Below are 27,033 nucleotides of genomic sequence, written 5' to 3'. Positions count from 1 at the left end.
AACAATACCAGTTGCAGGCATTCAGATCAGATAGGTCTTCTGATGTAATGATGATTTCCTCCCTTTTAAAAATCTTTTTTGTAGAGGGAAATGTTACATAGTAAAAAAAGATGTGGTAGCATTTCAGAAACATCCAGCCAGGGCAATCCTTCATGGTGACAGGGGTAAAATTTTCAGATATTCCAGCCTCAACCCTTACACTGAAAAATGTTGGGGAGTTTACAGTTTTCCCTGTGATGGTTAATATGAAATGATGTCTCTGAATGCAAGAGACATCAAAATATGAAGACTCTTCATATTTTCTGCTTAAACCTTTTAATGTATTTATATTTAAATTTTAGTTTTGTTTCCCCTCCACAAAGTTTTCAATACTGGTGCATCCAATGACACCAAATCACATTTGAGTTTCCCAGCTGTATGTGAAATCTCTGGCTGACTTCATTTCTACACTGGGAAAATTGGTATCACAAGAAATAAGCATTGAGAGGCTTGGGAAAATCTACAAGGCAATGAGTGTTCCAAGCACTTTCAGCAAACTACTGAAGCAAATTCAACTACAGCTTTAATGTCAATGAAAATTGAAAGATACAGAAAATAACTAAGGTCCTTGGTTCCTAATCAGCCATTCTTCTTCCTTTCAGAGATGTTACACAAATCACCTCCATAGTTCATTAGGACATGACTTAGGCTAATAGATTTGTGCCCTATCATAATTATGTTTTCAGTTCTTTCGTCATAATATAAATAAAATCTCCTAGAATTGCACACACCAGTGCTTAAGAATCATATATATGCACACTTACATTTAAATAAGTATACATACATATGTTTGCATGTGTAAAGCTTTTAGGCAGCACACAGGTGGATGGGTTTATTTGGCATAATTTTTGCATCCATTTATTCAAAAAAGGTTTTTGTAATTTATGTTTCTTTAATAACCTTGTATTCACTTTTCTCCTACTTTGTGCACTTTTATGCCCATCTAGTGGTAGAACATAGAATGGAGTGTTCTTCTTGCCTCTTTTTCCCTCCCATCACATGATTCAGATTGCAAAATGAGCTGAGTGGATAGAGGATTGGCCCTTAGAACTTATCTCCCCTTTGTTTTTGCTTTCCAAATAATTTGCACTGCTCTCTGCACTGCTAGAGTTATGGACTAGAATTCATTGTGTTTTGTGGCAGGTGGAGCTTTTACTTGGTCATATTCCAGGGCTCTGTAAGGCAACCCAAAATCTCTTGTATTATTCCAGTAAAATTCTGATTGACTGACTCTGCAACACAGTAGTAAAACAGGGTTGATTTCTCCTCCAAGTTTTGCTTTTGCTCACAGCAGGTCAATATGGTGCCTCAGTGGGATTTGGGACAAGCAGCATTATTTACACTGATGACATGCTGCTTCCCTGATAAATGTCAAATAGTGTGAATTTGGCAGGCTATACAATGTCCTCCCAGAAGAACAGACTGTTTTCTTGGGAAGGATTGGTAAGGATAAAAACCACTGTGGTAGATTTTAATAGTAAAATATTATTGAATTACCATACAAACAATTTTGTTGTTGCAGCTAAACAGTAAGTGATGTCAGACTTTGGTTGCTCTAAGCCTTCCAATTTTTGCATGAATTTTTGCTTGGCTTAATTGAGTTTGTGAAGCACATGCTCCCATATAATACATTACTGACTCTCAAGATATAAATTTACCTGTGTCTCATTGAAGTTTTAGTAGTGCTGTCATGAAAGACCCTAATTGTATCTTTGCAAAATTAACAGAAAAGCATAAAGATGTTTATTGACTGTTCACTTTTGGTTTCATTTTACTAACACCTCATTGTTATATGCTGATTATTCTATTAACAATTAAAATTCTTTGCAATTCTAAAACTGCTTTGATTATGGTGCCCTTTTCAGGAATTTTTTTTTGACTGGTTGGTTTTGTATTTGGGTTTTATTTTTTACTTAGGGAGATGAAGTATGCAAAATGGCGATTAGACACCTGAAAGGCTTAATTACTAAATTTCCCTGGGTAGGCATGTACAGAACTGACTTGCTGCTTCTTAAGTGGATAACTACCCCGTTTCAACTCAGTGGCCAGCATGCCACTATTAGGTACAGACTCCCACAAATCCCACATGGGAGTCTGAGCAGATTCCTGAGTCTTGAGCCCTGCCTTTTCAATACTGGAGAATTAGATGAGTAGCCAGACTGCTAGGTGGTCCTTGGCGTGTTAAGTTCTTTTGAAGCTGCTCTCGTTATGTGGAATAATTTGTATGGGGTCATGGAGAAGGAGAGGAGTTGATTCTGGAGCCAGCTTGTCTGGGCATGCACTGCAATGGGAGGGCAAGGTTGGAGTGTGGAGAAGGCAACATCTCTAGCAAGGAAGGATGATCACCTGTCCTTGGAATTTCCAGTGGCCTTGTGGGGAAATGCTTGAGGTGTGAAAAGGCTGTGTTGATATCCCTGTGACACTCAGGGCAGCTTTGAGAAGTGGTCTCCTATCACCGGACCATGTCCCCATCCTTGTTGCTGGGTTACAGTAGAGGAGGACAGAGTCTTTTTGTGAGTGTCTTTTTGCAGTGTGGCTTGGCTGTCTCGCCTCAGGAGAGAGCTCAGTGCTGGAAACGCTGGGTACAGTTGGGTGGCTCCTTCTGTGAAGGCATGTAATTTAGGCTGTGATCCTACCCAGGGCATTTCTCTCCAGCTTTGACAGCTGCTTGCTGGATAGTTCTCTCTCTCACTAGGACTGGTACCAGATAGTGATATTGTGACTTGTAAATTCTGCTGTGCATTTGTCCCCGGGAAAAGAGAAGCTACTGCTTTAAGTATTGTACTGCCTCAGTCCCAAAGAGAGAAATACCATTTCAGTGATATCCTGTGGCAGAGATCTGTTGTGAACTAGAAAATCTTTTGACTTGCAGCAGTGAGCTCTCCACTTGAGTAAACAAGCAGTGCAAAAGCAGCCCTGGGATCTTGCACAGGGATGCTGTGAAGCTCTGTCATGGGGTGAGCCTGTCGTAGGTCTTCAGAAGTGTCTATATATCCAACCCCACAACTGCTGAGCTATTTTCCAAGGAGTCCTGAGGAAGATTAGATGAATACATCTGAATTATATTGCCAATATATAGTTCTAGTTTTATGTGCACCTGTTTTTCAGGAGTTGATGATGGCTGTGCTTCCTAATGATCAGAGGGGATTTTCCATGCTGAGTCCTACTGATACTCTGTTAGCTCAGGCAGTAAGAGCTGCTTATTTTAGATACACATCTCAAAAGGATGTGTCCATCAGAAAAACTGTGAAGAAATTTAAAATGACAGACACTGATTTAAAGCTGCTATGTAGAGCACTAACAGGCTACAGAAAGATGCTCTTGAGGTGCATGAAACAGCTGACTGTACAATGCTGTAGCAACACAAAATTTCTCACAGCTTGTGGTGTTATCACTGCTTTTGTTTTTAAATACAGTCCTAAGGATTAAGTTCCCTGATGTTCTGGTAATCACTTTTATCATTGCTGCATTCTCCCCAGGACTTGGCTTGTGACTTTTAAATTGTGTTCTTGTTTGTTTTACAGATACTAGGTTGGCCTTATCATAGGAAATAGGCAGTGTGGTTGTTACCAGCTCTCTTTGTTCTGTAACAAGATGACTGAGTTTGTCGGTTCAGTACTGCATATTGCTGTGCTGATGATCCCCTTCCCTTGAACCTCAGCTCAGCTGCTGCATGCTACTTCACTTCGTGCTAAATTTGCAATCTTGACTTCATTGAAGTGCAAAATTGCCTTGCTTGTCAAAAACTGGTAATACATACAAAACAATCCAGTATTTTATTTTTTTTGGCTCAAGTTGAGGCTTATATAGACTTAGAAATAGTTTCAGAATTTCCACATTATGTGAGCAGCTGTTTATGGTGTACAAACCTTGTTAAATATTGAAGAATTTAGATCAACTCATATTTGTGCATCATTTTAGTGCTGTAGTAAACAGTAGTATCCATCAAAGTTGAGCTTAAATGGAAAAGCAAATGATGTGTGAGTTGATTTTTGGCAATAGATTTGTTGTAGGGATTTTTTTGTTTGTTCTATACTTTCTGTCATAGAAGCTGACCATCAAACTTACTCCACAAACCTGCCACAGTATTTAACAGTAAGTTGTGTAGATTTATGCTGTACTATGCTAACAGCATATTTCATTGTATTATTCATGGTTCCTCTGGTCAAGGGAAGGATACAGCATTAACTACCACATTTTACACACACTTGTAAGGAGGTTGGTTTAGATGTCCTATCTTCATGCCAAATGAAATGGACTCTCTGTTCTAGTATTAGCAAAAGGGCATCTTGCATCAGGACATTACACATAGGAAGAATTTGTACTCAACGATTCTTTCCCTAATTTAGTTATTTTAAAGATAAAACACATGAGAAATAGTGTGTGATACATAAAGTAAAATCTCTATGCCTTTTAAAGCAGTAAATACTTAAAAAAATTTTTTGTGTATCGCATGCTATGTGACAAAATTTGTCTGACTGAATTTGAACCTCCTGTCCTATACTACAGCCGCCTTCCTCCTCAGTGAAGCATGCTTATGCATAGTATGGGAGTTTTCTCAAGCTGTTTTACTGAGCAGGTTTTTAATTTTGTTTTCTTTTTTTTAGTTGTATTTACTAAGGAAATATTCATTTGGATAGAAAGGAGGAGTGATTATCAATCTCTTCTGAAAAAGACTGTAGTCCACATTTTCCCATATTTGGTCAATTCCTTGGGTTCACTACAGTCACCTATCTACCTCTGTCATGATCAAAGTTTTGGTGATAAATGTTTGAACTCCCACCAGTGCTGGAATTTAGTTTCCACTGTTGCTGATCTTGACTGTTAAAAATAAAACAGGCATTAGTGTATCCCAGCCAACCACAGAGCATAGAAGAAGATGTCTTACAATTAGGACAATATATGTATTCTCAGAACTCTTGAGAACTTTGTTTATGTACAGGCAGGAATTGTGCACTCAAATCATCCAAAATTTTGAAACTTACTCATAGTGTTTCTGCCAGTGATGGTTCAGAGGCTGAATTCTCCTGATGGGATCTATAGCAAGAGGATTTCCTCTTGAAGGAGGAAATATAAGAGCAAAGTACTCACAACTTCTAATTTAGTGGTGGTTACGATCAGAGTTTCTGGTGTGTGTGGAATTGGTTGGACCAATTGGTTGGACCTATCAGATGGATAGGCTATTTCAAAGGAAAGGTGAGGCATCATTTACCTAAGCAGAATTTGTTGTTTTTATAGACAGGCAATCTTAATCCTATTAAGCCTGGTGCTGCACAGTGTAATAGATTGGATGTTATGCTAGTTTCCATGCTCCCATTTTGCATTCCTGAGCTACACAATTTTAAATGTCTCCCAAAAATCTTACGAAATGCCTCCAGCAAATCAGACCCTTTCTCAGTCTAGAGTAAGAGTGTGAAAAATGTGCATTCAGTATTTCCTGTGGAGCCCCGTCTGGACTAGCACGGCAGTCCTGTTGGCTCAGGACAACTGAGTGGTTTCCTGACTTGCCCTCATAAAAGAATCCTTACTTGGATAATCCCTTCCTTTCTTGGCTTGCATTTTCATTTGGCTTCTATTCGATTTTCATGTTACATTTCTTGGTTTTGTGCCTGTGATGGGTTGACCCTGGCTGAACGCCAGGTGCCCACCAAAGCTGCTCTATCACTCCTCTCCTAAACAGCACAGGGTAGAGAAAATATAAGAAAAGGCTCACGGGTCAAGATAAGGACAGGGAGAGATCACTCACCAATTACCATCATGGGAAAACAGACTTGACTTGGGGAAAATTAGTTTAATTTATTACTAGTCAAAGAAGATTAGAGTAATGAGAAAATAAAACTAAATCTTGAAACATCTTCCCTGCAACCTTCCTCCTATGCTTCATTTTACTCCTGAATTAATTCCTTGCCCTACAGTGGTTCAGGGTGATGGGAAATGGTAGTTACAGTCAGTTCATTACAAGTTATCTCTACCACTCCTTCCTCCTCAGGGGGAAGAATCTTCACACTCTTGTCTTGCTCCAGTGTGAGGTCTCTCCTGGGGGAGACAGTCCTCCATGAACTTTTCCAATGTGAGTCCTTCTCAGGCTCTGCAGTTTGTCATGAGCTGCTCCAGTGTGGGTCCCTCCCATGGAGAGCAGTCCTTCAAAAACAGGCTGCTCCACACTCTGGCATGGAGACCTCCACGGGCTGCAGGTGTGTGTTTGCCAGACACAGGGGAGGTTTCTGCCAGCTTCTTCCACAAGCCACCCCTATGGCCCTCCTGCCATGCAAACCTTGCCATGCAAACCTAATCAGTGCTTCCAAACTAAAAGGCAGTAGTTTTTTTGTTTCTTGCTGTTGTTTTATAAAAGACAAAGTGAAATAATTTTGGGAGGTAGCAAGTACTTTACATACATTTATAATTTTGCTGGTCAGATTGTCATTATCGCATTATCCTTTTAGTAGGGGTATATACCACAACTGAAATGACTGTGAAATGTTTTCCTCATACAAACTGAGTGTTGTATTTTACTGTGTTTTACAGCAGAATTTGGTTCATTACTGCTTGCCACAGAATCAGGCTTGTTCAATACTTTTATTAGTGACCTTGTCACTAATCTTCAGATGATGTAGAATTGTGAGACAGCTTCTGTACAGAGGAGAAATAGACTAATGTGAGAAGAACGGAGTTATCTTTGCAACGTTGAATAGAGAAATATATAAGGGCCCTATGTACCCTATGTATACAACCAGTAATAAGAATTTTTGCTAGAAACTTTTCAACCAGACACCTCAACAAGAAGGGATACCTGAGTGCTTTGAATGAGGAGAATGAGCTATTGTAATAATATTATCTTGAGTAAAACAAGTGCAAGGAAAGTCTAAATGAGGGGACATGATGGTCAATGTGCTGGTGAGGTCACCCTGGCAAGGAGAATGCATTCTGCTGAGCTTTGAAGGGCATGGATCTGGGTGCTCCATGGAGCATGCTTGTTTCAGTACCTTTCAAGAACAAGATTCTACTCAACAACACAAATCCAAACTAGTACAAGGACACTGTGCAGGAACTACTGGGTTTCTGTTATACATTGTCTGTGGAGCATGTCAGAAATGCCAGTTCTGATTTCCATGCTCTGAGTGTTTCGAATGTGGTTTCCAAGAGTTAACAAAAAATGTACCCATATTTTTGGTGCTTGTTATGCTGTGTTATTTTCTGATCTTACAATATTATGTATTTGGGCTTTATGTATACATTTATGTGTTTGTTATGAGAAAATTGTGTTTCTCTCTACACTTATGGTTTCTGAAGTATTGGAAGTTTTCTATGTCGATAACAAGAAAGCAAATCTCGAGCAGGCTTTTACATAGATTCCCATTTTGGCCATTTGAAATTGTATAGATAATTTTATTTAGAATAGAGACTGTAATGAAAACTGAGTAGTGAATCCAATAGCAACAGGTCTGTTTTGGTCATTTAGATGACAGTTGAAGTGGGGGGGAAAATGAGTTGTTATGGAAATATATTGATAGAAAAAAGTTCCTACAAAAGAAATGGAGATGACTAGAATGTGAGGAGCCTGACTGTTACCTGTCTGTCTTACCTGTGTCTGTAGTTGATGGTGCACAAAAGGGAAGTATACTGAGACAGTCATCGAAAACAGGTGGCAGTACAAGTGAGCAAGAACATAAAATAGTACCTCTGTAAATTGATTGCACCTAATTTATTGGTTTGCTCTTTGGACTGTTCTTTATGGTTGCATGTGGAGTGACTGAAGATGTAGTAATTCTATTCTCCAGCAGCAACACTTCTAAGCTACTCATCTAACGTAGGCAGAGAACAGGAAGGCACCGAGATGTGTCTTGGTTCCAGTGCCGATCTACTCCCTGAAAGGTGGCTGTTGGTCTCTTTCTTTGGGCAGCAACTGACAGAATGAGAGGACACAGACTTAAGCTGTGCCAAGGGAAATATAGGCTGGATATTAGGAAAAAGTTTTTTACAGAAAGGGTGATAAAGTATTGGAGTGGTCTGCCTGGGGAGGTTGGGGATTTACCATCTCTGGATGTGTTTAAGAAAAGACTAGATGTGGCACTTGGTGCCATGGTTTAGTTGAGGTTAGGGTTGGGTTGGACTTGATGATACTGGAGGTCTCTTCCAACCTAATGGTTCTGACTCTGATACTTTGCAGCCCCTATCCCAGCCTGTGGATTTTTGCTTCCCAGGCACTGCTTGAGAGCTTTACAGTGGGTGACACATACTTGAACAAAGCCAGGTTATCCAAGGATCTGCATGTAGAGGATAAAACTCACCTCCTCTCATTAAGTAGTGCCAGCTTCTCCACGGCACAGAGGTGTTGTTTTGGGCAGTGAACATTAGCTTTTCAAGCCTTCAAGTGGCATGCAGCACTGCATCAGGTATTACCAAGTCTCTAGTAAATGTACCTGTGTCCTGATTGTACTTTATAATTTCAATCTAGCAGTCTTGAAAACGGCTTTACTGTTCCTGGGTCATTGACAACCCTAGTATGAAAGTATCCGATTTGCACACCTGTGTGTATTTCTGCACTTTCTGAAGTGTTTCCTTCAGGAAATACCAGTTTCTTCTGGTGTTTATTTCAGTCCTCTTCTTTGGATTGCAGATGCAGAACAATAAATAAAAGGGATTGGCATGCTTCTATGCAGGAAGGAAAACTGAAATTTAAGAGGGATTCTTTGATAGATCAACTGTGAGCTGGCAAATATATCAGCCATGAACAGGCATAAAGCTATGACAGTTTCAGATAAATTCAGGCCAACAGTATTGCCAGTGACAAATTTGTACTGCAATTTACAGGATTAGGGATCACCATTCTGGTCATGATGGGAATACTATCAAGTGGTTTGATATTTTTTTTTAATTATTTTTTTAGATTTCCTTTCAGCTTCAATTTCTCTGCTTCCTTGAGCCGAACAGTGAAGCACAACTGGTGTAGCAGACAGACACAGTGTCACTCTTGTCACTGCTCAAGGTACTCCTAGTACCTTGAATAACACCTAATGTGCTCTGTGTTACTGCTCTGTCACTTGGCTGGAGAGAACTGCTGTTGGATGAAAGAAGAAAGACATCACTGCCTGCTTTCTCTCCCTTTGATTTGTGCTGTGAGCTTTGGCAGGGTTCTCTGGGAAGGCTGGAGGAAAGGGGAGCCAAAGGCACAGTTGGTATGGTGCAGGGCAATGCTTGGGAATGGTATCATGAGAGAAGCGTAAAACATACGATTTTTTTATATATAACAAGAGGTTGTTTCATCCTGTTTGCATTTAGACCCATGTACCCTATCTGTCCTCAAGTCTTTGTCTTCTGGAAAGCAGATAATTTCTTAATTAGAAGATACTCACATATTATATCCAAAGTATTTTATGTTTAACATCATATTTAAGTGCAGGGTTGAAGGTTAGAATTCCTTAGATACCTTTCCAGAAGGAAGTTCAGGGGATGTTAGTCTTCCTCTTAAGCGCAGAGAAGAAAGGCAGAGGCCAAGTCCCACTCCCAAAAGTCAGTAGAATATTAAATTCTGATGGATTTCTTATTCCTGTACTTCCTTATCTGTATTTCAGTTTCTCATGTAGCCCAATGAGCACTATTTGGTTGAAGAATATCTTTCAGAAAGACATCCAGACTTGCCTGAAGATACCAAGTGATGGAGAACTCACCCCTTTTCTTACTTAATGAATGGAGCAGAGTAGTTGATGAAAGACTAATTTATTCCCTGGTTCAGTTGTGCCTGGTGAATTTATTGCCTGTGGTTGATGTGAAAAAGCACTGGCTTTGTTTCTGAAAGAGTAGCAATGCAGTAACTTGGTTTGCTGAATACTTGCATTTTAACAGCCTCTTTTGTAGAAGACTAGAGTTCTTAGTGTATGGTAGTTATTTCTCTGGAGATACAAAGCATAATAAACCTTCATGGCTGGTAAGTTGCATTTAGCGTGTTTTTGTATCATCAGAGGAATAGGTAGACATTAGAGAACCTTGTTTTGAGCTTGAGTCTGAAAAAAGCTGTGACTCTAACCTGAGAACCTTTACTTCATTGTATTCAGTTTGTATAGGTACTGTATCACATGGAGTGTGATGCATTTAGATGTCTTCATTCTCATATTCCAGCCACAGGTAAAAGGAACTCTTGTTTGCCACTTTATATGCTATTAAATGTATTTTCATGAGTTTTTGGTATCTTTGTTCTTTGGGATCAAGCTATTGGTTATATTAGTGAGTATTACTCAGATAGTGCTTGATTATAGTTTCCATTGCTTTTGTCTGAGCGTTTATTTTAAGAATGACAAGTATCTTTTTGTAACTTTGCAGAGTACAGATGCCAATTCAAATGTGAGGAAAAGAACGAATGCCACGGTACAGTCCGAAGCCGACGGTGGGAGCCGAATCGACACAAGGCACAGCTCTGTCCAGCCTCCCTCTGTAGCTCAGGGGTCTTCTGACATTACACCCCACTCCCTTTCTGCATCGAGTCCCAACCCCTTCACACGAATCAACGCATCGGAGACATTATCTTCTGCAAGAGCCACCCCTCCTGCTCCTCCTTCTACCCCGATTTTAACTGGATTTGTATCCCAGCATGCCACAGCTGGATCCCCTTCCATTCAGCACTTGCTTGGATCTAGACTGGAGCAGATCCAGACCACCACACCTAATGCATTAGGAGCATCTGCAAAGCCATCTGCTGTCACACCACCTCCTCCCCCCGCCTCCCACTCTGGCACGAGTAAGATAGACAAATATGCACGCATTTTATTTCCTGTTACCTTCGGAGCATTTAACATGGTCTACTGGGTGGTCTATCTATCCAAGGACACCATGGAAAAATCGGAAAGTCTAATGTAGTTTTGCTGCTATGTAGTAGTTCCTAAATTATACTCACATTTGATGCAGAGTTTCTTCTTTTGAAACTATTTTAAAAGGTCAGTAATTCTTATTTATAAAAGCTGTGTGCTACTTTCCCATTCTAAAGGCTGGAGTTAGTGGGGATAATTAGTTAACTCTTAACAGAGTAATGGGTAACAGTAATGGGTCTTCCTCCCTTCAGCCAGCAATGAACCAACCCTTGCTTGAGACAAACTACTCTGGCTGCACAGAACTTGCATTTGGGAGGAACATGCACCTGAAAAAAAATCAGAGGCAGAGGTGCACAGCTGTGCAGTGGAACACATCTGACTGCTAGGAATATACATGTTGGCTATTACAAATGCCTGAGGCATCCAGCACTGCTGTCTGGACACAGCATTGCATTCTCCGAGTATGAGGTCTATGTCCTGAATATTTTGACAGTGGTTGCTGGGAAAGGACTTTCTCTGCTAGATTAAAATGGACAGAATGGGGGGAAGAAAACCAATAGTGGGAAGAGTGCAGAGAGTCCAGCCTGGGAGAGTGCAACTCCAGGAAAGTTATGCAAAGGAGTTGTAGAGCTCCGTATATTTTTACTAAGCATTATTTTGCATTGTAACCTGGGAAATTCTCACACGAAAACTAAGAATGAGTGAACCTTGTAAAATCTGAAATCTGATGTAATCCTCAAAATTGGATTTCCTTATTTGGTAAGGTGATCTTAAGTGGGTGATTCTTCTTTGACCTTGCTTACCAGCTTGAGTGAATTTATTCCTAAATTACATCAATTGCAGTAGATGAGGACCAGACCACAATGTCCAACTTTTTATATGAATTCTTTGCTTTTTCTTTGGATGCTTTGAGGTTTGGGGTTTGGGTTGGTTTTGTTTGTTTTTTCCTCATACTTTTGTTACACTCCTGATTTCCTTTAAACACATACTCCATTGTCCCCTCCTCCCCTCCCTTATATAATTTTGTGTCAAGTTAAATTTTCAACACAGTTTTAAAAGTGGCTTCAAAATTAAGCTAAAAAAGCCCCATTTCCTGTGCATAGATGAGTGTGGCATGTCACTGAGTGAATGAAAGACACCCTTTTTGAGAAGGACTGCTGTGATATAAATAAGAAAGTAAATTTCTAGGTGGATCCCAGGATAAAAAAGTTAATATATGATCCATTTGTTACTTTAAACTGTGGCATAGATAGGTGCTTTTCCTACCAAATTGCAGTATGCAAACAGGCAACATTATTAAAGAGTTGAGTAGTTCAACCTGATAGAAATCATGATCATAAATGTTATTTTCCCTAGAATGGCTTGAAAACATATTTCCGATAAGAACGAGAAATGTTTGTACAGATCTGTCTAGCTTGGCAAATGGTTAGCATTTCTGTGCAGGTGGCAAGTGAAAATCGAAGGCCAGATTCTCAGCTATGATCTGGCTTTAAAGGGTCTGGACTAATCCTTAGCTTCAGTTGGTTGAATAGCAGATTGGCAGCCAATTGTGAAAGTCTTGCGCTGCAGAGCAGATCAGGCAGTGTTGAGTGGTTCTGTGCCCAGATAATGATCAAGGGGCTGATGGAGACGACAAGCTGCTGGCAACAAAGACATGCCTAAGACTGCCCTAGACTATGGTGGGACAAGAGTCAGGGTAAAAAGGGCCCATAATGGTGAAACTATGACTGTGTCTCTGTCTCTCCAAGCCTTTTAGCCAGCTCATGGCTGAGATTCTGACCTTTAACTTATGGGACCTGGGAGATACCTGGCAAGACATTATACAGTGTGTAGTATGGGTCCCAGATGGTTCTTTCATGTGTAATAATGAACTGTAGATGATAGAATGCAATGGGATGGTCTTACGTAACTTTATTATAATGGAGTGATATAAACAATTGCCTTAGTCTTTCTTTTACTTAAGGGATGCTCTCAAAAGGCCAGGTATGGTTCTTTCCTTTTTCATCTTTTACATCTAGAAGATGCCTGAGATTACTGCACAGTTAGAAAAACTTTGTGGCGTATCACAAACTGGAAATGGAGCACCCGTGCAAGATGTCTAACTGCAGTAGTTCATATTTTTGGATGTACTGCTGGTTGCTGTAGCTGTTTCCTCTCCAATTAGGTCACATTTGTAAGAATTGTTAGAATAGAAGATAGTATGCAAGAGATTATTTATTTGGTTAAGCCAGAATAAACACAGCTAAGCCTCTGGCAATTATCATTGTGCAAATGATACAATACTTCTAGCTTGAAGAACAGTGACCTGCTGTGTGGAGAACCTAGTATTTGCACCAGAAGTTGCTGAAGGTACTCTTTGCTTTCTTCCTCTGTGATGGAAATCAAGGATATTTTCTCACAGGCAGAGCTTTAAACAATTCGTTAGAAACAGTTGTCTGTTCCTTCCACCCATCCTTGTAGACTGATTTTATAATCAGCTTTTTCTGGTGCATTGTTCAGTGGGCTCAACACTAGTTCAGGCTAAGCTTGATCTAAATGTGCTGCTTGAATTCACTTATAGTTTCTGTTTAATTTTAAATACTTATAAGAAGGAAAAAGCATTGCAAAAATAATAAATTCTAAATATTTATTTCTATGCTTCCATTTTGGGTGAAATTTTAAAGACACCACAGAAGAAGTTACGTATTTAAAATCTGCCAGTGAGTTTCTGAAGTACCTTCCAACAGTCCATGCCTAAATTCAAAAAGAAGTACATAAAAAAATCATTATGAATCTAGGACTAATTTATTGAACTGTACTACATTTTTATGTTGTGGCATATGAAGAAATTGCCATAATTACCTTTCCAAAGTACATGTGGACAATGTAAATAGGAATTTATTGTTAACAGTTGTTCTTCATTATTTTTAATCTCCCTGGATGATCAGAAACGGTAAAACAACAAAGAGCAGGCAATATGCTCAGTGACACCATAACTTGGAAGCACAAAAGGAGGAATATGCTAAATATAGCAGCTCAAATGTTCAAAACTACTAACTAAAATCCTAAAGGAGAACATTGCAGGTGTCATTTCAGTGACCAAATAGTTCATTAGAGTTGAGCTTCAGTGAAATGAACTCTACAAGAGCTATATTTTCTGGTGTTTGTTCTTTTTTTCTGTTGGCATTGTAGAATAATCTTTTTTTTTTTTTGACAGTAGCATAGTGGTTTAAAAAGTAAGCAAACACTTCAGATAAGTTCACATCTATCAACAGGAAAGGAAACTAGACAGAAAGACAAAAAATCTTTACAAGGAAACAGAGCTAGTTCTCCACTGACATTTCCTTGGAGACATTGTTAGCAGCAGCAAAACTCCCACATATTGCAGTGATGCAGCCCTGACCACTAATGCAGTCACTTGAGAAAAACAGTTAAAAGCTTTGTTCAGGAAGGTTGCCCCCACAGGAACTGAAGTGTGGTTTGTAGTCAATTGTGAGTCCACCGTTAACAGGCTTCACTGCAATTGTGAAAATAATGAAGATGAGAAAGTAGCAAACTTAGACCTTCAAGGGGACCTGAACCCTTAGAGCTCACCAGAACTACTGGAGTCTGGTTTTCCTCCTATTAAAATGGACTTGTCTCCATCAAATGGAGGTTGGTAGTGCATTTCTTATCTCATGTGTCTTTGAAGGGGTAAAAAGTAGGCTTTTTAAACTGTTTAGTTATCCACTCTACATTACTCTTTGATCAGGCAAGTAAACTGGATGATAATTGAATGGAAGAGGTAAATAGTTTAATGAGGAATGTGATTAGAACTCTTGTTTAACAGGAGCTAAGAGTTATTGATTACAGGGTGTTTAAGTGTAGCCTTTGGCATCTCATCATCATCATCATTCAGAATGCACCTTACAGAAATAGTACCAAGTAAATGTATTTAATAGGATCTAACCAGTATTTCTACAAAAAATTGAATGAACTCAGCTTTTTGATCTGCCCAGAATTCCATGTTTTTCCACTGTATTGTGTACCTCCTGTATGTCATTTGGCCTCAGTGCACCTTAGTGCTGTAGCTCATTGCGGGCCATGCGAGAACGTCAGGGTATGCAGTATCTATTTATCCAATTTATCCAAACCCTAGCTTCCCATATTCTTTGTTCTGTTAGAAGTGTAAGGAAGGCCAGAATGGAAGAAATTACACACAGGCTTTGTAAGAGACACACATTGGCCATCTGGGACACTTTCCCATACATACTACAGATTTCTTAGGAGAACCTTTTTCAGTGTGCTCTAGCACACTATACATCCAAATCCCAAAAACTGCCAAGGGGTCTGTTTGGACAACAGAGTACATCATGGACTTTGCACACTTCTTATAACTTTTGCTTGAATTAGAAGATTAGGGAGGAAATAAATTTTGGTGGGTTGTCCCTTGTCTTCCTGGGGCTTGGCAAGAGGGCTTGACCTCACTAAAATAGAAGGGGTTTGTGAGGCTAGCACTGTTATGAATTGCAAAATTTCATATTCAATGAAAATCCAAAGGTCAAAGAGCATTATGGAGGTTAGTATTAACCACCAGACACCAACCCCCAAAAAACAGGGGAAAAAGAATCCATGAAGAAATTTAAGTTAAATGATGGTAGCATCTTTTAGAATTATTTATTTCTTTGTTTGTTTGTTTGTTTTTCCAAGACCTTGTATTTCTTTCACTGTGGGCTTCCAAGGTGAGTTTACACTTTTTAAGAACCTCTGCTGGTATCCACTGACACCAGTATGTGTTTTTCATTTACTTCAGTGCACTTTAAACAGGAAGTTTACTGGAATGAAAAATGTGCCATTTTGAGAGTCTGATATGTGTTAATTTGTACAGTCTTCATTTGTAGGCCTCTCCTCAGAGTCAAGATGTAGCTATTTTGGAGAAAGTGAGTGTGGTGAGAGTTTCAGCGTGTTCTGAGTAAATCAGACTCTGAAAGTAAATTTTTGCCACGTCCTAGGCAAGTGAGAGTAGTGCGAAGTACAGAGCATCCTGTAAAGATCTCTCTTTGCTAATGTTATATGCTGTGTTAAATGGAGGAATGAAAAATGCAATTATCATAAAATTGATAGAATTTGTAAAGCATACTTTGTTTTCACATGAGTTAGAAATGTGGTAGGTATTTATTTCTGAATTGAATAGCATTGTCTTCTAGTCCCTAACTTACTGCAGCTGAAAGTACCTCTTAGACTTTCTTATGCTTTTTGTATTATTCCACTGAAAAGAATTTTAAAAACCCAGTTAATATCCACTGCAGTTCACTGTATTTTTTGGTCATAATTCTATTTTCATTTTCTTGTGCAAGAGGAATTGAGAGCATGATGACTTCTTCAAAATAAAAATAACAGCAGGAAAACAAAAGCCTTGGAGATTACCTTTTTTAAGAAAACCTTCTGAACTCCCATCAGTTTTTGAATGATTTTTAAAACAAATAGTGTAGTTTTAGCATTTAAAAATACTAATACTGTTGCAGCCTGGATACATATGTACAAAGAACTCTTGAAATAATATAATTTCCCTGAATTTTAAGGAGGCAAACTCAAGATGCACTTGCTAATAGTTCTGTATTGAAAGACTACCTTTCTGGGTGGAAAGCACCATGTGAGGTAGGTATTTTTTTTTATTATTGTCTTCATATAACTATTTTCAAGAAAAAGATCTGGAGGAAGAGCGTGGTAGAATTAATCTGAATTAATCTTCAAATAGCATGAAGATCTGGGCTATTTCCTGCTGGTCAGTTTCCTGTTGTGTCAACATTTGCTTAGTGTTTTTGTGAATGCTGTATCCAGGTTGCTGTTAACTGACATAGCAATCTATGGATGATCTGATGACCTAAAGAAACACAAAAGGAGAAATCATTGTTTATGAATATGAATATGTTTTCATCCTTGGAAAACACTTAACTGGAGTTTGGTAGAAGAAGCAGATGACAGTAAGAAGAACTCAGCTGTACTTCTGAGCTAAATACATTGAAAAATTTAGTTGAGTACTGCTTTGTCTTGCATCATCATCATCTTGTGCTGGTGGCTCATCTCCATGGTAAGTAAAACTGCTACGAGGATGGAGGACTCAGAAGTAAAGAACATCTACAAGTATTTCTTCAAAGTTATTTTGAAATATGAGATAGCTAAACTCATTACTAACAGTAACATCATAGTACGCTTTATATTTGCAAGCTTGAAAAACCTCCTTTTCTGTTAGGATATCAGAAGGTTGTCAAATGAGCTTTTCATAAATAGATGATTCTGTACATGTATTTCATTTTTATTAATTTGTGGCAACATTCTCTATCACCAGACAACTGGTGGAGATTTGAGGTGTTTCAGATAACCAGAGTTCTTGAGCAATTTAAAATATTTGTTTTATGGATACATGCCTTTGCAAATCAATACCGACAGTGCTTTTGTGGTGAAAATTAATCCACCAGTGAAAAATCCTGGCCTTGAATACTCAACCCATATTTGAAGGGCTGATGAAGTGCATTGGGCAGGGCAGAACTCAGGGCATGTTTACTCTGAGAGGCTTCTGAATTGGAGCTGGCTTATGTCCTGCCATCTTCCAAAGCAGTCTGCACCAGAGAGACTATAAGCAGAATCCATGGGCTTTTTGCAACCTTTTTTTGACTCCACCATAAAACTGTACTACTGCTGAATGTAGTGCCCTCATCTTCTTTATTGCCTTGCTTTCTGTGTGGGGAAGAATTTCAGTGCTTGTGGGGGAGCAGGCTGACATAACTTGTCTAGCTGAACCCCCAGTTTTGACTTGTTTCCTTTTGGCTGGTTGGTAGCAGTGGGATCTGTTCTGATCTGGCTCTCATCTTAGTGCTGGTACAAAGGAGGGTGTGAGGAGCCTGGGCTGATGCTTTGAGCTGGTGTGAAACCACAGTCTGAGGATTCTTGTCTTACCTCCACTGTCATTAAAACAGAGGCTCTCTCAGGCTTTCTCAAACCTCCGGTGCCCCCTGTGGTCATTTTTCCTTCACAAAGGTGGTTTTGTGAATTGTATCAATGACAAATCATGGACTAAAAAAAACTGAACAAAACAAGAGGCCAGAGTTGTTGAAAGAGCCAAAATCAATGAAGTTATTTGATGAGAGAGAAAAGAAGGAGATGGGAAAACATGAGTATGGATGAAAAATTTTGTTCCTTGCTACCAAGCAGTTATTTTAAGATATGTCCTATTAGAGGTACTAGAATTGCATCTGGCAGGAAACACCCTAGAAATAATTATTTCTTCATTATAAGTATAATGAGAAGGTAATAAAGAAAAGTGTCTAATGTCCTATTATAAACATTTGTGTTCCACTGAAGCTGTTTTTGAAAATGGTATTTTCATTGTCAGCCAGGAAGAATTAGGAGACAGAATGGGAAGGGAAAAAGAATGAGTTTTATTAAGGATTAATGTTTCCCTTTGTTTTAGAACATTTCTCTAGCAAAAATGTAAACATTAACATTTTGTAAAAAAATCTTTCTGGGGCTCTATATATTTAATTTTCAGTAATGAAGCACTTTGGAATAGCATTTAATTTGCTTTATGTTTAAGAGACTAAATAGAGAGAATGCTGTCTCTGATTTAAATCAGTTATCACAGAGGATGTGGGTGAAGAAAACAGCTTTCATTACAGTAACAACCAGATTTTTTAAAGTATCATGCTTCCCTACTAAATCTGAAGACTGCATTCTTGTACCTGAATTCACGGGATCTGTTTACTGCTGAGATAATCCAGTCAGTGCTACAGCTTGTGGGCTGCATCTGCATTTAAAGTTGCCATGGCTGAAAATGTACATCCACAACTTGGCACCTGCACAGCCTGGATCCCACAAAAGACAAAGGTGAGTGTGTAGCCCACCGTGGGTGCACGAGAGCTGTTCAGTTGCTGGCGTGGGAGAAGATGGGAGTCTGTGGTCAGAAACAGAGGGTAAGGAGAGTGGGACTGCCTCTTCCAGAGGCTGAGCAGAGCTTATGTTGGATTAAGCCACTTGTGAAAATGCTCCCTAAACTCTTTTACAAATAGACAGCTTAGGAGCAAGCTGAGAGCAATGTGGAATTTGACTCCAACTGTAAATCCTGCACGAGGATCAGCACAGTAATCTCCCCTAAGGTTTCTGATGCTGTGGCCAGAAGACTGAAGGGATGTGAGGGAGCTCCTGCTGCCAGCTGGAATGCCTTCTTGTTGCTGTGCATCCAAGCTGTCCTGTAGTGCAACAGGATTTTTGGAGTAACGGGAGTGGGATGGAAGGTACTTCTTTGCATTCCAAAATAGGGCAGAATGAAAACTTCCTTCAGATCAGCACTGCTCATAGGTGCTGTAACAGCACAGAACATCCCAAAGGAGCACTGAGGTGTATTGCAGTCTTGTCTTCTCCTTGTCTATCTGCTAAATGTTTTGAAATGGGGAGGGGTGGGAATGTCAAATCCAGGTCTGGTAATGAAACAGAAGATGCTTAGGGCATCCTACAGTCTCATGCCAGCAGCTTGTGGGCTTTCCCAGGGACAGAACTGCATCCCTGATGATTTTGTAGGTATAATTATTATGCCCCTACCATCTCTTCTGTAACTTAAACATTGGAAAAAGGGGGTTTCTCTTTGATGCTCTATTTTACTGCATAATTATGCACATTTCTCCATTTTGCCTAATTATGAAGAAGAAAATCAAGCTGAATTCTTCTCATTTTAAAATTTTTTTTAGAGATTTCCTCACCTGTCCACGTTACAAACTTCAGGAAGGTAGGAAACACTTCTGTGCAAACTTCTATGATTATCTCACACAGGTAGCTTTTGTTTTTAAATAAAATCTCCAATTTGGAGAATATTTAGTTAAAATTTTAAAATTTTAAAAACAAAAATATTTTCTCTGTACTGACAATGTGAATTTTATTTGTAGACATTTCACTTAGGAAGGTAAGGGGAAATGTATATGGGTTTTCTGCTAAGATAAACCAGGTGCTTAGCTGTGGGGTATTCAGTAGCCATTTCATAAATACATGGATTGTATTTTTTATCCTTTGGAGAATGTGGAGAGGGTATATAAACAAAGGTGGGGAAATTCTGTGGAGAGGTTTTAAAACACTACTTCTCACTTTCTCTCTGGCTATCATATGCATAAATGTAGTGAAATCAGATAAGTGAGTGAAAAGAAGACATTCTTTGATCTTCACATTCTCAGTTGATCTTACTAAGTATGCAATTAACCAGCTTACCTGTATACTTCCAGGTTTTCTTTCTGCTATGCCATGGGTGAACTGTGGAAGACCTAGGAATTTTTAAGTTCAATTTACCAGTCCAGTTAGGAGGGCACTCAATGCTGGCCTTGCTGAGTTAGGAGCATGTTTGTGTAAGTGATGGAGCAATCTGTTCAGTGGGAGAAGGTACCCCAGTTCTGGGTAAGAACAGCTGAGGTAAGAGGAGTTGAATTAGGCTTAAGAGCTGCTCATTAGCTGTTTTAGACTTCCCCAATGAACAATCTAAACCCACTCTTTGGCATGTTCTGCTACTTTTGCACTGTTTTGATTTGTTCAAGTTCTGTCCCTGGCTTTGCTCCCTTGCCTTGTGGCTGAGGTGAGGAGCAGCAGTTTCTGGGATGATGTGGGATTCCCACAGCTTCCCTTTCAACCCGGGCTCTCTATGCACCACATCTCTGTCACCAGGTGGACTGCAGAACCTGGGCAGGGAGAGGGTGGGCATCCATGCCAGTGGCAGATAAACCCTGGAGTCAAGCAGCAAGGCACAGTGTGAGTAGGGTGGGAGTCCCAAAATATGGCGTGTAAGGATTTTTGGGTGGGCTTCAAGATCCAGTGCTAGTGCAGTGGCATGAACCAGCTTTGGCTGCTTGAAATACAAGTCAGTTGTAGAACAGACAAAAGATTTTCAGGTTTCTAAGTTTTCTGAATGACTGCTAGCACTGCCAGTCCACTTGTGCTCTGTACTGCCTGCCTAGCAAGCATACAGAGCAGAGACAGTATGTTAGAAGTCTATCTGCAGGTACAGTATTTAACTTGCTGGTGGTAAGTAAACAAGGTGCCTACAAGTTGCCTGAGTATCTTTTTCTCCTCACCTTTACCTACCACCCTTGCACTCTGCCAGTTCTGATATTCCAAACCGCTGGGGCACTTTGGTGAGCTGTTAAAATCAGTCCATCTGACGTGATGAGAATGATGAGGAGCATCCTTTCTCTTGCTCTTTCCACTCACAAATTCACAGTTGAGAGGCAGACTGGGACATACCAACTTCTCTGCTAATTTGAAATTTAAGACCTGTACCAACTGAAGAACCAGAAAAAAAAAAAAAAAGGAATTTATGTGATTTGCAGCAGCTGCTATATCATGTCATTTTAAAGATGAAAATGAAGTAGGACAAACACCAAAAGGAAGATGGTATTTGCTGATATTTTGTTTTAGTGTAAGCTTTTGTTTTCCTGACAAGCCCTGTCCATTGCAAACAAAACGTCTGGGTTTAGGCTTAGACACTGCAAGCAAGACTTCCAGTGAAAAATATGAAGCTTTTGGAAGTACTTGTATCTTTTTTTCCTGTAAAAGTAGTGGCATGCAGAAAATATGCACTTAAAGCAAGCATAGTAAAAATGCCTTTTAAACACCCCCTATTGGAAAGTCCTACCTTCTCTGTCAGTAACTTACTACTTCTACAATAGGTGGCTGTCCTAGATGTGTGTTGCAAGAGTTCTTGTACCATGCCAAATTCTGATGTTTATCCCTTTGTATTGGCTCATACATGGGGAAAAATTGAAAGGGAATCAAAGCAAGGGAAGCCTTTGGTTGAATTCTTTTACACTATTCTTGGTGCACATTTCAGTTGCATGGAACAATGTGGCTGGCAAGGTTTGAAGAATCAGAGGTTAACTAAATTATTTGAATGATATGTTCAATGCTGATCACCTGACTACACTAACAAACTTAAAAGGTGGTTTGATAGCTGTCAACTTGTTTTGCTATTGTGCAGCTTAACTGTTACCTTCCTGTATTATGAACATCTATGTATTTGGAAAATAAATCCATCTTGCAAGAAAGATTGTGAAAAAAAAAATTGTTCCTATTATACTCCAGTGTATATTGCTGATGTCAAATAAAATACAATTGTGAGAGTTCTTAAACAGTTGTCCTTGTAATTGTGGCCTGAAGCAGAAAGAAGGAATACAGTAAACCTCTTTAATATGGACTCTCCTGAAATTATTGCTGTAACATTGATGCAAGCTAAATGATTCCATCAGCCTGATGTTTTAGACATGAACAGATAAAGGGATGGGTTTCATGAGCAATATGATGAATGTTAATCTGCTTTATTATTTATTAGGATGGCAGACCAGTCTACTGATGTATCATTGTCATGATGTATCTCACCATGTCAACAAGCTAAAAGCTAAATGAATTACCTTGCCTCTCTCACAGAAGCAGAAAAAAAATTAACAATTACACAGATTAGCAATGCTCACTTTATTATCTAATTTATTTATTTTTTATTTCTGTGAGGTAATCTAAAAGCACTTCCTTCTTGCCTTACCTGACAACAGACCACTTGTCAGCTGCTCTGTTTCTTTACATGACCTAAAGTGATTTTCCATTATTCTGTGCTTGAGCCTGGCAAATCTTCTGTACAGTAGAAACCATGGACTTGAAAAAACTGTTTTTCAGCAAAAATGAACTATAGCTTATGACAAATATGTGTATAGAGGCATGTGTGGAGAAATCATTTTAGTATGAGTAGTGGCCCATGCAAAGCAGGGAGTGGGGAACCCAAATTTCTTTTGCTAAGTGTGGCCAGGACCATCAAATCTCTTTGCAGGCTGAGCTGAAAGCTGTCAGAATGGCTTACAGTGCTGCAAAGTGCTGTAATTGCTGCCTGCTTCAGGGACAGATGTTGATGCCAAGAAATCTGCTATGTTTGACAACCACAGCTAGATCATAGATTTGAGAGACTACAGCCCTTTCTCCTAGCTTCTGTGGCTGTCATTTTTAAGCCTGTAGCACAAATTAGTCATACAGGCTGCTGCTGCCACTTAATGCTACATGGCATGATGCTACCTACCCCACAACTCACATTTTATTGACATCACTTGCATTGATTAGATGGGGATTTCTGCTGTTGGGTTATAGATGAGGCCTGTTTAGCATGCAAAGAGAGTTTCACTGGATGCTGGGGTCAGGTTTTATGTAAATCAGGACTATGGCTGCTGGTAGTATAAGGAATTTAGTCTGCAGGCTGAAAATTATCAGGAACTTTACCTGGGCTGGTGAAAAATACCTCCTAATTTAATTTTAATACCTCATTGTGTACTGGGTATGATTACTGCTTCTCAAGAGCACTAGATCCATTTCTGGTAGTTGGGAGATGACACTTCTGTTCTATATCATTTCAGTCTGAGTTTAGGGAATTGGGCCTGTGATTTCTGTCTGAGTGGTCTTACTGTGGGTCCATGAAACATCTGAGATTGAGCTGGGAATAGGTGCTCTCAATTCCCATTAAAGTATATTTACTTTTATATGTAGTACTTAGTACTTCTCCTAAGAGAAAAAACACAGCTGAGGAGGACTTAGTTGTGGAAGTCAGGTTCTGGCTTTTTGCCTCCCACTGCCTTCTGCCCTTTTCCCTCCTTGCTTTCTGCAGGGATCAGTCTCAAATTCGTATTCTCAAATTTGTATTTGGATGCTCTTTTGGAATGACCCTGGAGAAGACACAATTAAGTATGCTGTTACTTGAATAAAAATCCTGGTCTCGAATGCTGTATATCAGTGTTCATCTACTGAACTGCCTCTGACCTGGTATGTGTATAAAGGTAACACTTGCTCAGCCTGTTCAGTGGTCTGAGATGGTAAGACTAAAATTTCTAGGAAGCCAGCTAGATGACAGCTCCAGATACAAGTGTGGAAGCAGCTGGGGAAAGGCTGGATGTAACTCATGCGACGTTTCATGGCTTATGCTAGCAATTGTCACGTCAGGAGGGCAGCCAGCACAGGCACAGAGAAACAGGAAGCTGGATGGACTTCAGCACAGCCAGGTGAGCCTGGAGGAGAAATTCAAAATACAAGGTGAAGAGTAGTCCCAGTCTGAGTGCAGGAAGGAGCTGGTAGCCCCTGATGCTGTTAGGGGAGGGAAGATGAAGGTGTGAGTTGATGTGATTAAGCCAACAAAATTTAGAGAAATTATAGATCAAAGTCTTGTTTTTAAGATTTGCTGGAGGGTCTTTAGGAGGAATAGAGAACTTACCTCTATCACTGAACTGCTTTAATGCTGATGAAAGCCTTTGGATGGGAATTATGTGTCAGCCCTGATGGATAGTGTGAAAGGAAACTTGCTGGAGACCTAGCAGGTGTGAAGCTGTTGGGGCAAATTGCCAAAGGCATACTAGGACGGGCAAAGTGTCCATATGTACTCACTGTATTTATTGCAATTTTGGCTATTTTTCTTTAATGACTTTATCTGTTTGTTCTGTGGAGATTTACTTTCTCGACTGAGAAAATTTCATTTCAAACTACAGGAAGTTCATTAAAAATGCATTGAAGTATTTTCTTTTCCAGATGACAAGAAGCTGAATAAAAAGCTGCTCTGAAGTGTCTTTCACAGTATGGGAATGCCTGCCAAAATGACAGAAACAGCTCGGGGCTCCCTGATGTTTTATCTGCTGGGGTTTTTTTGGTGTTTGGTGTGTTTTTTGTTTGTGGGATTTTTTTTTTAATGATTGCAGATGGAGGTGTTGTTATATCCTTCCTTTACAAGACTAATGATTAGAGCACTTGCCCATAGAAGACATTGAAAGTCTTCTGCCTGTTTTAAAAAGTCAATATAGGAGCCAGCTCCCAGCTGCCATAAAAAAACCTGTGTGTGTAATATGAAGTAACCACAGCCAGTGGGCCATTATAGCAAAGGAAAAGATCTGTGGGGTGCCTTGAAGCACAGTAGAAGGTATTTTGTTTCATGAGTCTGAAGAGTAAAGAGCTGTATGTTTCTCTTGCTGGTTCAGGGGATAATTTCATACATGTTTTTCACAGTGTTTCTGGACCCCTTGTTTGAGGAACCTATACATGCAGGAAACCTTAGCACTGGTTGTACATGGAATTTGAATAGACGTGTTATAATGCCTACATATTTGGCCCTGAAGGGAACTGGACTCAGCTGAAGAGGCCCAAGTGCTGTGTGGGTTGCATGGATACAACTGCAGCCATAGGAAGGCTGTTTTTTCCCCAGGGACACAACCATCCTTGGAGTTCCAACCAGCTTTATGACTAGGTGTTATAGTGGTGTTGATATGGGGCTCAAAGAAAGAATTTTTAAGGGTAGAAGTGTCCAGTTGGAAGTTAAATGGGTCTGATTATTTGCACAAGTCTGGGCCTGTCTGAAATATTTTTGCTACTGCAGTATACCAGCCTCTTTATTTTTTTACCATGCATTTGACTTTGATTCCTCTATTTATCCTCCTTAATAACAGTCTTTGCTTTTATGGAAATGAATTACATCTGTCAGTTCAGGCTGGAAGTTGTGCTTATGTTTTTTCTAAATTTCTAGCTCCTCTAAACAGCATTGCATCTGTGCTATGTGATTCACTGTGAGCTATGAAGCACAGTAATGCTTTGGAGACTGTGTGTAAGCTCTGCTTTGTACGTTGACAGCTGAAGGTCAAGAAGCTGGGGTACCTTGGGAATGCAGGAGCAGACTCCTACCAGATTTCCTGGCCATCACAGGGAAAGAGGTATTTGAGACGTATTTCCATTTTCTCCATGTGGCTCCAAGCCGTGTCTGGGAACTGGTGCAGCTGGCATTATTTTAAGGCCCTTTTACTATGTTTTAAATTTATCTTATAAGATTACAATAAATACCTCCTTTGGAGACCAAATGCAATAAATTCTATCCCTGAATTTGAGAAAATGTTGCAACTGTTTATGAACATATCAACGCAAGTAGGGTAAATGTTAAGTCTGATTAATTTCTTTAACTGGAAGCCTCTTTTCCTGTAATTTTAAGAGCCTAGGATCCTAACAACATCTTGGGCTTTGCTAATTTTCACATTCAGCTAGATTAGCTAAGATGTCAATATTGTTGCCTCTGAATATATTTAGTTATCAAACTTGTGACCACTACCACTATGCCACATATCATGGCATCTGTCAGGTCTTTTTCAGTCAGTTCTTACATGATGAGTGTTTTATCTTGCTCTTATTTCCATACGTTGTTGTCAATAAGCTGCATTCTAAAATACAAGCAATTAGTCTTCTCTGGGATATGAACAGAATCACATGAAAATGAATGGCCATCAGTTTGATATTGCAAATGGTGGTGGGGAGGGATGTTGGTTTAGTATATTCTGAAATTTGGTAAAAATTCATGAGTCTGTATGCTGAGAAAGGTCTGGAAAGAGCTTATCTCTAATGGATTGCCCAGTTCTCTGTCTGAGGTGTCTGTGGGAAAAGCTGGGTAAGTAGGTATATCAAAACCTACGAATGACAATTTTCGTTCATCTGCTGGATATACCTTTTAAGTGCTTAGGCATTGAGTGCTCTCTCTGGTGGAATGCAAAATCAATGCATATAAATGCTACCAATGAGGAAGAAATATGCTCTCATCAGAGGGAACAATTGAGAAGGTGTGCTACAAACATGAGATCTGCAAAGTTTGCTGGGGAAAAAAAATGCTGTTAGCAACAACTCACCCATAGCTTGTTGCCTAGAGAAAACATATCTCACTGTAAACCTGAGTGAAGCCCAAAGAAATGGTTGAGGAAAGATTAGGATATACTGTCTTCTCAGTTTTCCTTTGAGCCCCTCCAGACAGTTCCTCTTTAGCATCCTAATCTTTGAAATCCCTTTCTGACACTCTGTAACTCTCAGATAAACATAGGATAAGGAGTCATAGGATAAGGAGGATCCCAGAGGAGGAAAACCAACAGCCCCTCCTTTGAACCTCTGGATTGCAAATCCTGGGCTAAAACCAACACAAAATTTTAGGTGCTGTTTCCTCCTACTGAAATCCAACCATCATACCATAGTAAAGTTTAAACTTAAACCCAAGCAGATGTTATGTCATACAGATACCATGGCAAAGGCCTTTCTTCCTGCACTTTTTTTTCCCTAGGAATGGGGAGGAGGAGACAAAGGCAGGTAACAGGGAAGTGAAGCTGGACAATGGATGGGAGGAAAAGACAACTCTATTTCAGGTAATATTGGTATAATTTAAACA

At 39.6% G+C, this 27,033-nt stretch overlaps 1 protein-coding gene across 1 annotated transcript in view; it reads left to right on the top strand.

Annotated features, from left to right (window-relative positions):
- Positions 1-21,944, top strand: part of GABRA4 (gamma-aminobutyric acid type A receptor subunit alpha4) — a 48,785-nt gene extending 26,841 nt beyond the window's left edge. The window contains exon 9 of the mRNA XM_063401875.1: positions 10,357-21,944. Within this exon, the coding sequence (XP_063257945.1) occupies positions 10,357-10,890 (534 nt within the window). The 3' untranslated portion in view covers positions 10,891-21,944. The remainder of the gene's footprint in view (positions 1-10,356) is intronic.
- Positions 21,945-27,033: the final 5,089 nt, after the last annotated feature.

The sequence above is a fragment of the Prinia subflava genome, chromosome 7 (assembly GCF_021018805.1).
Source record: "Prinia subflava isolate CZ2003 ecotype Zambia chromosome 7, Cam_Psub_1.2, whole genome shotgun sequence".
NCBI classification, from domain to species: Eukaryota; Metazoa; Chordata; class Aves; order Passeriformes; family Cisticolidae; genus Prinia; species Prinia subflava.
The sequence above is the reverse complement of the archived record's forward strand: the minus strand, read 5'-3'. Positions and strand labels throughout refer to the sequence as shown.